The sequence below is a fragment of the Elephantulus edwardii genome, unplaced genomic scaffold (genome assembly GCF_000299155.1).
Source record: "Elephantulus edwardii isolate Elephantulus edwardi_28Jun2011 unplaced genomic scaffold, EleEdw1.0 scaffold00452, whole genome shotgun sequence".
Lineage (NCBI taxonomy): Eukaryota > Metazoa > Chordata > Mammalia > Macroscelidea > Macroscelididae > Elephantulus > Elephantulus edwardii.
This window is the reverse complement of record NW_006400202.1, coordinates 731,349-742,951: the sequence shown is the minus strand read 5'-3', so window position 1 is coordinate 742,951 and position 11,603 is coordinate 731,349. Positions and strand designations below refer to the sequence as shown.

The window sequence follows — 11,603 nt, the reverse complement described above, 5'->3', positions numbered from 1 at the left end:
ACCAATCCTTTTGGAAGTGGGTCTCCAGGACTTTCCTCCATGATACGACTGCATGGGCTTGAGTTCCCAACCTTTAGGTTAGCAGTTGAAGACCAACTGCATGACTCAGCTCTCAGGGGGCTCTGGTGACTCAGGGTAAAGAGTTGTGCTGCCAGCTCAAAGGCGTGTGGTTCAAATCCACCAGCTTATTATGTGAAAAGGTTTCTTAGCACTTAGAGCTATAACAAACTCATATTTTTATTTTTTTAAAAAAGATGAGTGCAGGGAAAGAAAAGGAAAAATTAATAAACAGAGATGGTGGGTGAAGGCAAGGACAATGTACAATAAGGGTTTGCTTAGACATTGTGCCTAGTTAATCGCTTCAATCAGTGGCAATTAATGTGTATGAATGATTGTATGGAAAAACAAGTGATTTATAAACTTTCATGCAAATAAAATAGATTTTTTAAAAAAGACATTGTTGTTATGTGTTGTTGAGTCCACTCTGACTCACAGCCTCCCTGTACACCACAGCGCTGAACCCTGCCCTGAGCCAGTCTCACTGCCTCTGATGTACCTGCCCCCATCACCCCAGTCACTGTGTCAATCCATCTCACCCAGGATCTTCCTCTTCTGTGTTGTCCCTCAACCTTCTCAAGATGTCCTTCTCCAAAGATTGGTGCCTTCTGGCAACATGCTGGGTGAAGCTAGGGAGGGGTGGGGTGGAAGTAGATGCTGGGGAGTCACATGCACCAAAAGAGTGGGGGGACCAACACTGAATCGGGGACTTTTGTAATGGGAAAAGGTCTTTTATCTGCTTGTCTGGGTGAAATGCTTATCTGTCAGATACTGCTCTAAAGCTGAGCATCCAAACTGAGGCAGACTAGAGAGAAAGAAGGATTGGCCATTCACTTCCGAAATAACATGCTTTTTGGAAACCTTATAGGAAAGGCAAGCCCTAGTACTAAGCATTCATTCATAAATTTATGAGCAATTACATTCATAACCATTTTATTAAGATGTACTTTCAATAATTTTTATGTCTAATAAATAGTATAAAAATTTTGGAATCCATGTTGTCTTGATCTATTGCTGTTACCTTTTATATAAAAAAGCCAATTGTAACTATAACTCAATCCAGAAGATGAAAAAAACCACAAAACCTCTTGTAAACTTTAGTCACAGAAAATGAAACATTTCCATTTTAAAATATATTTTGTGGCAGAGAAGTATGATGTGGTTAGCAAAAAAAAAAATTAAAAAAAAATAAAAATAAAAGAGACTTAACCACAGAGGAAATGGATGGCATGTTCAAGATCACAGAGAAAGGACACCATGTAAATCTCTAACTGCATGTGCTTTTTACTAGGTGAGGTTGGGTATTAAATCCACTACAGTGTTTAGATTCCATTTGACATGTTATGGCAGTTTTATTTTAAAATGTAAATATTTGCCAAAAGCCAAAAATTAGTCCTTTACACGTTTTAAAGTTTATGATAAGGGGGGGGGGGAACCCACCCATAGATGTCAGCTTAAAAAGATACAAGATGAGATACATGATTTTTCAAAAATTATTTTTTTAGGGGTGGATGAGGGGAAACTTAAAGTAAAAGTCCTTGGTGAGTCTGGCTGTGGGCTCCCTATGCACCCCTGTCCCCAGACTCCAGCCTGCCCTCCTGGGTGGATGGACACCTGGAAGTCCATCCCGTCGTTTGTGGGTGCTCTGGGGTTCTCTAGATTGCAGAATCCTGGCCTTGGGTGGACAGTCCCTTGGGTGTGCTGGATGATCTGCTGCACACTTCACCCATAGGCTGCATTAAACTGCATTGGGCTGGAAGGATACTGGTGTGGGAAAATGATGAGAGACAGGGGATTAAAGCTCTTCGACCACAAAGAATTCAAACCTTCCTCGGGTCAGAAGGGGAGACCTGGACACCAGCTGTGGTGGGAGACACATACCATGACAAATGACAAAGCCCCAGGGAGAAAGGGCATGGATGCCCTCCTGTCCAGCGCCATACAGTGCCAACCCAGCCAGCATCCTCGACCACGCTAGGCACCTGGCTGGGCTGACCTGAGAGAAGGCCATTTCTGAGGAGGCATGATTTATTATTTCATGGAGAGCAGAGGTGATTCTGAAAAAGGGGGTCAAAGTCCAGTCTGAGTTGGGGCTGGTTCCAATCACCAAGGATGAACCTCAACTCTATCTATCCCTTCCCTACTTTCTTCTTCCCCGTTTTGTCCTGCACTGTGTCTGGTTGCCCTAAGACTTCTGTTATTCCCCAGCACCTCTTCCTCACGTCTTCCCTAAGCCCTCGAGTCTGTGGACAGGGCTGAAAAGAGGCATCCTAGGAGAGGAGGAGAGCCTCGAAGCCAGCAAGCATCTCAGAGACCTCAGGCACAGATGACTGGGCCACAGTGGGTAGAAGGACGGCCCCATCAGCGGCTGGGGAACAAGTGAGGCCTGGGTTAAAGCTGCTTCATTAAGTCCTTTACTCAAGCTGGTACCACCCCGGCTGTAGAGGGCACCCATGGGCAAGGAGGACGAGGACAGGGAGCAGCCACCCCACGATGGAGTGGCATGGGGCACAGAGTCCAGTGCTGACCCTGCATCTTAGGCAGCTCTTTCCTCTTTCTAGGCCTCAGCTGCCTCCTCTGTGAATGGGTCTACAGTGAGCCCCCATAGGGCACATGCCTGCAGGCCTCTTCCCACCCTCGGGGTGCCCCTGCGACTTCTTCTCTCTGCTCTGTCCTGCAGGGCACTTCTGGTCAGGCTGACTCCTGGTGGCACAGCCTGCACGTCCACCCACGTTTGGGGAGCATGGTTTCTCCCCTCTCCTCCCTGCCCTGCCAGGGCCTGCGCCCCAAGGAGAACTAGACAAGGGCAGGAGGGCGGGAAGCTAGCAGTCGATGAGTGACAGGAGCTGAGCGCGGGCGTCACACTGCAGCTGTCTGCTTGATGCTGTGGAAGCTGAGCCGGGTGGGCGACGTGGGGATGGACATGGCCCGGGCCACAGGGACTCGCAGGGAATGGTGGTCCTGCCAGCGATGCCACTTCTTTCTCAGGGCCGAGCGCACCTGTAGGGAATGTGCAGATTGAGCCTCGGGCCAACCCGGGTGGTGGTGGTGTGTGTGTCCCTGTTCCCTCACATGAAGGGGCTGGCTGGTCCCAATCTAGATCTTGTCCCTGAACCCATAAGCCTTTCTCTGGAGCTTTCCTTCCCTGTCCCTCTCCTGGAGAAGTTTGACCTCACACCTATGTTCCTCACTGTCCAGCTGCCCAGTTCCCTTTGGATGCATTGTGTTCTCTCTTTTGGCTTGCTGTTTCCTCTCAGCTACCACAGGGTGACTTGAGGATCCAGCTTCATGACTCAGTCCTTGCTGCATTCAGGACCCCTGCCCTGGAAAGGTGTGTCCCTGCTCACACCTCGCAGCTTAAATCCTTCACCTTTCTGAAATGTTGTCGTCTTCTGCCTCTGTGACCTCACCTTCTCCAGGAAGCCTTTCTTGATAGACCCTCCTTCCTTCCCACAGCACTTACTGTCCTACATGGAAAGTTCACACTTTAAAGCCTCATTATAACTAGTACTGCTTTGGTCTTACCTCTATTGAAATTGGAGCATTGTTCTAGAAAATGAATTGTGTCCCCACAACCTAACCCAACACATTGTGCGAACAGAGTCAACCCTCCACAAACATTCATTTTCTATTTGTTTTAAGGGCAATTTCAAGTCTGCCCTGTAGCCTGTGGGCCTATCTCTGTTGCTGAACTTAAGCTCTGAGGATGCTTCATGGGCAGAGCCAGGACCACAGGCTATTCCCTCCTCCAATGGAGGTGGAGACAGCTGTAGTCACTTCATCCTGAGGCTGTGGGACCTCTGTCTGAGAGCCAAGGCTGCAGGCTACGTCCTCATCCACCACTGGCTCAAGTGTGCCTCTCACCACACCAGGATCCTGTGCCTTGTGAGCTGAATGAGCTTCGTCTGCTGCCTCACTCCCCAGGGACTGGCTAGGATCTGTCTTTCCTAAGAGTGAGGTGTGCACGTGTCTCCTCTGCTCCCCAAGTCCTCTTAGGCTTGACTGCACAGCTTGTATCGTGCCCTCTCTGGGAGGCATTTTGCCACTTGCCTTTTGGGACCCCTACACACCCAGCTCTCTGTAGGGCTGTCAAAATCTTGGCCGGCACAGCTTACCTTCTATCCTGACTGAGCTCCTGTGGGGAGGAGTTCTGGCTCCCTGAAGCTGGGATGCTTCCCCTGCCCCCTCCCTCCTACAGGATGTAACAGGATATCCCAGCACCTGGGAAGGTTTGGGTGGGAAGGGGAGCTGCCCTGGAGTGGAATCAGAGGGCCCTGGCCTCATACCTCTCCATTGAAGAAGCAGTAGAAGACGGACACAAAGAAACCCTAGGAAGGAAAGGGCAGCTGTTAGTGACCTGCCTGGGGATCTGTCCTGCCTGGAGCAGTGGAGTGTGGAACAGGATGGCCAGGGGAAGCAGTGTCCAGGATCCTTGATGGTCAGCACTCAGCACCCCGCCCCACACTGAGGGTACATTGAGGTGGCAGTGAGGGGTCTCTGGGCATGCAGTCTGTCCTTCCTCTCCAGGGACACCTGGCTAGGCTTCTCAGACCAGGGGATGGAGCAGCAGGAGGTGCTGATGGGGATGAGCCTGCCTGCTTCTGTTCAGGATGGTTGGGGTACTCCCGAGTGCCGGGCTCAGGGCTAGACGCTGTGTGCATGTGCTTATATTTAAGTGTGTATGCAAGTGACCCCCATGTGCACCAGATCCGTGTGAGGGTGGACGAGCTCCCGGCAGCCCACACCGCACAGCCCGCTGGTCGTGCACCCACCTGAAAGGACTGCAGGAAGGAGTTGAAATGGATGAACACGATCTGTGACAGGTCGTCCTCCCCAGGGTTGACAAAGAACAGCATGTAGGTGATGCCCAAAAGTGGCAGGAGAACCAGGGTGGCCTTCACCGCCTTCCTGGGGGTGACAGGTGGTGGTTCAGGTCTGAGTCTACCTTACAGATGAGCCTTACACAGGTGGGAGTCACCTGGGTAGGGCCTTCAAGGAACCCAAGGAAGCTCCCACCTGGAGGCAGGGAGGTGCCCCGGATGACCTCCTCCCCTCTGCCCCTGAGGTCAAGGCACCAGTCCATTCACCTGTACTGGATCGTCTCAGATGTTGTAGATGCTCGTAATTTTGTCATTAAGATTCGAACGATGTTGAACAGAAAGACAAAATTGATCTGGAGGCAAGGAAGCAAAAGGTAAAAAGGACCAGGAGTTCAGGCTTTCCTGAAAGGCATTGCTCTCTCTGAAGCCCTGGGAGGACTTGCATCCCATGCACACGCCCTCACCACCCAGCACCAGCCTTGGGGCCCAAGGCCTCAGCTCCTCCCTCCCTGGACAGGTGCTCACCCATTTGTTAAGTCCCCTGTCAGCTGAGGCATCCAGACACAGTGAACAGTGACACAAAGACCCACCCCTCTTCCTCAGGAAACCCCAAGCCCCTTGAGGACAGTACAAACGTCAGGCCCAGGGCTGTGTCCAAGCCCATGTCACTGCCCCAGGATCCCCATCTCCCTGCAGTTCCGGGCCCTGAGGAGCAGGTCAGGCCACAGGAGTGATTAATAACTCAGTTATATAGCAGGTGATTAATCTCTGCCATCCCATCTCCTGTACCCAGGAAAACTCCAGAGCCTTTGCAGACACCCCAGAGGCCAGGATGACGAACGGGCTGCTGGGCTGACTCCAGGGCTCCAGGACTGACCTCATTTATCTTCACTGTGCGCCTTCCCTCAGCCTCAGAATGCACCCCCCCCCCCAGCCTCTCTCCCTGCCCCTGGATATGGGGGTTTCTGTGAGACTTAGTGCTGTGGTTCCATGAGCACGCGTTCCCCATGTGCAGTGTGAGTGCACTCCTCTTCGACGATGTGCATATGTGTTGCATGTGCACTGGTGGGAGCACGTGTGTACCTGTGTGCGTGTACCAGTGGGCACGCGTGTGCACTGGTGTGCATGTACTAGTGTGTGTGCGTGTGCACTAGTGGGGGCGTGCATGCATGCTCATTTCTCTCCATCCCTCTCCAAGGGTGCGCAGGCAGGAAGCAGAGGGTGTGTGGGCCTCATAACCTTAAGCAAGTGGCTGAGGGTCAGTGGGGAATAGATGTTCACCCATATATGATCCTGCTGGCTCATGTGTGTGCCCCCATGTATGTTTCCGATGCACACAAATGCACACCCTTCCTGAGCATTTGTCTAGAGAATGCATCACTTCTTATGCTTGGGCTGTGATCTCCTCAGTCCTAGGCTCCAGGATAACACAGAGAGGCACTGACAGTCTTCCTTAATCCTCCTAGGACCAGAGGAACACCCATCCTTTTCCTCAGCCACAGCCCGCTGCTCTCATCATACAGCACACAGCCTGGTGGGCCGGGGCAAGAGCTGGGTGGACAGGCTTCCGGAAGGGCCACTCCTGACCTGGAGCCCCCTGCTTCCTCTTAAGGCTCATCAATTTCCGGTTCCTGGGTTCTTTGCATATTTCTTTAGATCACAGGTTCACCTTAACATATAAGTCAATCCTCATTTTCTCATACCAGTGGTACAGTGGTACTTGACCTTTTATGATTCTTCCTAGCTTCTCTGGGAGAAGAGACTGATGAAATAAAAATATATTCTCATTTCTGCTACACTTCCCTGCATTCAGTCTTACTCATGCATCATCCATCAACTACACAAGCAACTCATTCAATTATCTACCCACCTTCATCTATCTAGCCATTCATCCATCCACCCCTCACCAAAACATTATCCCATTTTTCTATCAACCCACCCACTCGCTCACTCCTTTATTTAACATCCTCCTATCCATCCACACACCTACCCAGCCAACAAGGCGGTAGTGAGTACCTCCTGATGCACGGTTCTTGTCTGTGCGCCAAGGCAGAGGGCAGGGACAGATGCACAGACTACCTAGACATGGCTCAGAATAGGCGGTCTGCAAGATAAAGCCTTCCTCCCATTCTCACACATTCAATGATGCTGCCTTTGCCCATCTTAGCCAGGGTCTGTGCCCCTGGACTGGAGCTCTAGTCTTTTGTTTTGAGCTTGGTAAATAGCTCACTCCTGCGCCAGCTCCACCTCAGGACCTTCCTTCACTCCGCACCCCCAGGGGGCCTCAGACCATCTTGCCAGCCTGAACTATCCTTTCTTGGATTCTCCTCTTAACCACCAAACTTCTTACCCACGCCCGCACAGAGAGAGAGAGAGAGAGAGAGAGAGACAGAGAGACAGACTGACAGAGAGACAGACTGACAGAGAGACAGACTGACAGAAAGAGAGAGACAGAAAGCCAGAGAGACAGAGAAACAGACACACACACACACAAAGATAGAGAGACAGACTGAGAGACAGACACACACACACACACAGATAGAGAGACAGACTGAGAGACAGACAGACACACACACACACACAGAATGATAGAGAGAGAGAGAGACAGAAAGAGAGACTAAGAGAGAGAACACTCCAAACTCTCTATCTCCCATCTTCTCTTGTCTGCTTTGGGTTTTAGCTATATTCTTTCATTCATGAAACCACTTGCTCTGCACTTAGCAAGAGACAGAGAATGGGCGAGATAGAATGCCTATAGCCTGAGGTGGGGCGGTTGTCATGGATTGAATTGTGTGGCCCTATGGAAGCAATGCAATATCCTCCCCATGGTCTGATGCTGTGAAAGGGTGAAGGGTGAAATGCAACACCCCTGAATTCCATCACATCCCTTCTGGGTGTGGCCTGGAACATCTTTGATCTCACAAGACCTAAAAGGGGGAGAAAAAGAGAAAGAGAGCGAGAGAGAGAGAGAGAGAGAGATGGGACTACAGAGTCACTAAGAAACAATGACCTGGAGTGGTGGAGTATGTCCTTTGGATTCAGGTTCCTGCCCTGGGAAACTCCCTGATACCCAAGAAGGCCAAGACACGTGGAGATGCCCAAGGACCTTCCTCCAGAACAGGCATTGAAAGCTCGTCCCTTGAGCTGGCACCTTGAACTTGGACTTCTAGCCTCCTAAACTGTACGAGAATAACTTTGTTTGTTAAAGCAACCCACGTGTGGTATTTCTGTAATAGCAGCACTGCATGACAGAGACAGGCAGGGAACACTGCATTTTTCCTACCGGATCAGAAAGGTCTCAACAGATCACACGAGCTGAAGCCTAAGTGCAGGGGGCTTGAGCTGGCAAAGAAGTCAGGGAGAACATTCTACACAGAAAAAAGCAAGAGGCAGGAAGTCCTGAGATGAGGCGGGGACAGGGCTGATGGCTGCCAATGTGATGGAAGATGACGATCAAGACACCAAGAGAAGGGGGTGTCCCCAGCAGGGAGGAGGTGGGACAAAGTGGGAGTCACAACAGCAATATGATCACCTTCCAGAATAGGCCCCTGGGGGCCCCCCTCTGCCTGAATATTCTTAGGGCAGCCTTCAGGTGGGGAGCTGAGGGACCCTGCAGGGGAGTAGGTGTGGGGTGCATGAGTGAGGCTGCAGGCTCGCACTGGCCTGCAGTCTCTCCCGGCACTCAGCTGCTGGCGGCAGTTACCCGCTGACCTTTTACTTCTTCAGGGAACAAGCCTGTCCAGTAATGAGGTTCTCCTGCAGGGGTGGGAGCTGGGGCCTGGAGCTCAGCGATCTTGACAGCGCCTCCCACATCACAATCCCTTTCACCTACACAGGATAGGCACATGGAGCTCCTCCAAATATAATGCTGTTGTTATTAGGGGAGTTGGTGTCAGTTCCAACTCATAGGAACCCCTGTGAACTAAAGGAGGGGACACTGCCTCATCCCGTCCTAGCCTCACATTGCGGCCGGGCTCATAGCCACTGCATCAGTCCCTCTTGTTGAAGGTCTCGTTTTCACCGATTCTCTACTTCATCAGACAGAAAGTAGGGGCTGGTCCCAAACATGCTCAATGTCTTGCCATCCTCATTTCTTTGAATATTCTGACTGCATTTCTTTCAAGACAGATTTATCTGTTTTTTTCTGGCAGTCCACCGCATATTCAAAATTCTTTGCCAACATCACGATGTGAATGAAGGCTTAGTGCTCGCTGATGTCGATTGGGTCCAGGTCTTTTTCTAAGCGTTTTACAACTACTCCCCAAGCAACATGTTATGAAGCAGTTACAGTCATGATCCCCGTTTTGCTGTTTGTTGTCAGAATCAACCCACAGCTGTCCCTCGAGCAGGTTTTCAGAGGCAGTTAATCACATGGGAGGAGACTGCCTATCTGTCTCCCACAGAGCAGCTGGTGGATTCAAACCGCATGCCTTTGGGTATTCAGGTCAGCTTCTTTATCACTAGGCCACCAAAATGCCCTAGTTTACAGATGCATAAAACTAAGGTTCAAACAGGCCAAATAATCTAGCCACAGACATAGACTTAGTAACAGTTTGTGTTGGGATTTGAACTAAGGAAGTTGGTTCTAGTATCCATTCTCCTAATCCCTATACTGTACTGATAATCCCGCAGGAGTTAACGGAATGTAGGCCAAATGATGGAAGCTTCATACCCCCCCAGACCCTGAGATATGTGATATTCAGTAAGCGGGTATTGGAGATCTAAGCTCAGAAGGACAGCATTACTAGTGTTGTCAGACAGGATCCTGACCTGGGACTTAGTGTTGGTGGGAATCGCTGGACTCAGAGGCCCAGCGTGGGTGGGCACAGTGCCCACAGTCCACCTCCAATTACCGTTGATCGGATTCTAATTCACAGTGAACCCATATGTCAGAGTTCAGCTCTGCTCAAAAATAGGATTTTTGATGGCTGATTTTGCACGCAGATTGCCAGGCCTTTCTTCCTAGGCTCCTCTGGGTGGATTAAAAATCTTCCAACATTTTGTTAGTAACCAAGTACATCAAATGTTCGCACTACCAGCATCAACAAGTCCTCACTGTAGCTCCAAGAAGGAAATGGCATTCTGAAGCTACAGGTGGGAAACTTGGGCTTCAAGGGGCTCTAATCATTGCTGCCCATGAATTCACACAACATGTGGGCCTCACAGGGGAAGTAAGAAGATTCGCACTCACTGGTTAGCCTCCAAAGTGTGTGCCACCCCAGATCTCCCTGTACTCTTGTCAAAGTGTTTGTTAAATCACAGGGTCCTTGCCCCTAGACCTTCCCTGTCCATACATTTGCAGAAGGCAGAGAAGGAGGAAAAAGCACCAGGTAACTTGGCTCATCTCTTCTTCTTCAGACATGGCTCCTTTCTTTCTAAACTCAGGCTGAGAACAAAGTTTTCGGCCCTTGGGCTGTCTCTGCTCTCCTGTTCCGGGGCTGGGGCAAGCTGAGGAACTAAGCGAGCTGCTGCCACAGATCTCAGCTCCTTCTTCTCACTCGTCCACGAGTGCCATACTCTGGTGACATACTCTGCCCATCCCATCCGGGGGTCAGCGAAGCCTGCTCACCCGTCTCCAAGGAGCTTCCACAAGCTGGAATCAGGTTGCACCAGACGTTCAGCGGCCAGTCTGTTCCACAACCTCTGGGAAACCAGCCCTTCACTGCACGCCTCAACTTTTCCTTTCCTGTTGACATTTTCTAGTCCGATAAAGCCCAGGCCCCAAGGCCCACTGTGTGCGGGGCTCAAATGACATACATCACTGTGTGGCAGCAAATCCAGGCCTGGGACACCTGGACATCAGGTTCTCCGAAAAAAATATGCTCATCAAGGACCCAGTGTTTGTTATAAATGCAGATTTCAGTGCCACCCAGATTCTCAGTAGGGTCAACAGGGCCCTGGCATCTGTATTTGAGAAAAGGGCAGCTGTGGTGTTGCTGGGAGGTACCATTAAGGAGTGAAGTCAGCCTTTGGCTAGACATACCTGCTGGTCCACATACTGCTGATGCACTGTCCATCCCCTGGGACCACCTTTCTTCACCTATATCTGTGGGCAAGACTTGACAATTTTTCCCTTCAAAATGAGAGTTTGCTCAGCCTGAAACCTGAGGAGCCTGGAAACGTGGGCATTTGCTATCCTGAGGCAATCGTCACTGGTGAGGATGGCAGGGGTGCACTAGTAACCCAGCTCGCAGTCCCCAGTGGCACAATTCCGAGCCTCTTGTACACGTTTCCTCAGTGGGGCCTCAGTGAGATGGAGGCCCACTTGCTCCTCAGTGAAATGCTCACTGCTGTCTGTCAGTTTCTCCTCCTCTGGTGGCTTGCATGCTAGAAGCTGTGCCACTGGTATTTCAAATACCAGCAGGGTCACCCACGACAGATAGAGGTCAGTGGAGCTTCCAGATTAAAAAAGAGTAGAAAGAACTGTTTGGAAATCTACATCTAGCCCATGAAAACCCTATGGACCACAGCAGAATGCCATCTGACAAAGTGCAGGAAGGTAAGGACCTCAGGCTGGAGGAACTCAGAATGCACTGTGGTTGCAACAGCACGCTGACGTATCCAATGATCATGCAGATAACGCTGGACTGGGCAGTGCTTCAGTCTCTTGTGCACGGAGACTCCATAAGCTGACACCAGCTCTACAGTAACAAACAACAAACCTGCCCGTGACCTCACTCTGTCCTGCCTTTCCTTCCTTCCTTCCTTCCTTCCTTCCTTCCTTCC

General features: G+C 50.7%; 1 protein-coding gene across 2 annotated transcripts in view; it reads right to left on the bottom strand.

Annotated features, from left to right (window-relative positions):
- Positions 1 to 2,912: 2,912 nt before the first annotated feature.
- Positions 2,913 to 11,603, bottom strand: part of CRHR2 (corticotropin releasing hormone receptor 2) — a 42,119-nt gene continuing 33,428 nt past the window's right edge. The window contains exons 9-12 of one of the 2 annotated variants that reach the window (XM_006902793.1): positions 5,145 to 5,230; positions 4,830 to 4,965; positions 4,344 to 4,385; positions 2,913 to 3,057 (exon numbers count right to left, since the gene is read on the bottom strand). In XM_006902793.1, coding sequence (XP_006902855.1) covers positions 2,917 to 3,057; positions 4,344 to 4,385; positions 4,830 to 4,965; positions 5,145 to 5,230 — 405 coding nt within the window. In that variant the 3' untranslated portion in view covers positions 2,913 to 2,916. The remainder of the gene's footprint in view (positions 3,058 to 4,343; positions 4,386 to 4,829; positions 4,966 to 5,144; positions 5,231 to 11,603) is intronic. The other variant, XM_006902794.1, reaches the window with a different exon arrangement.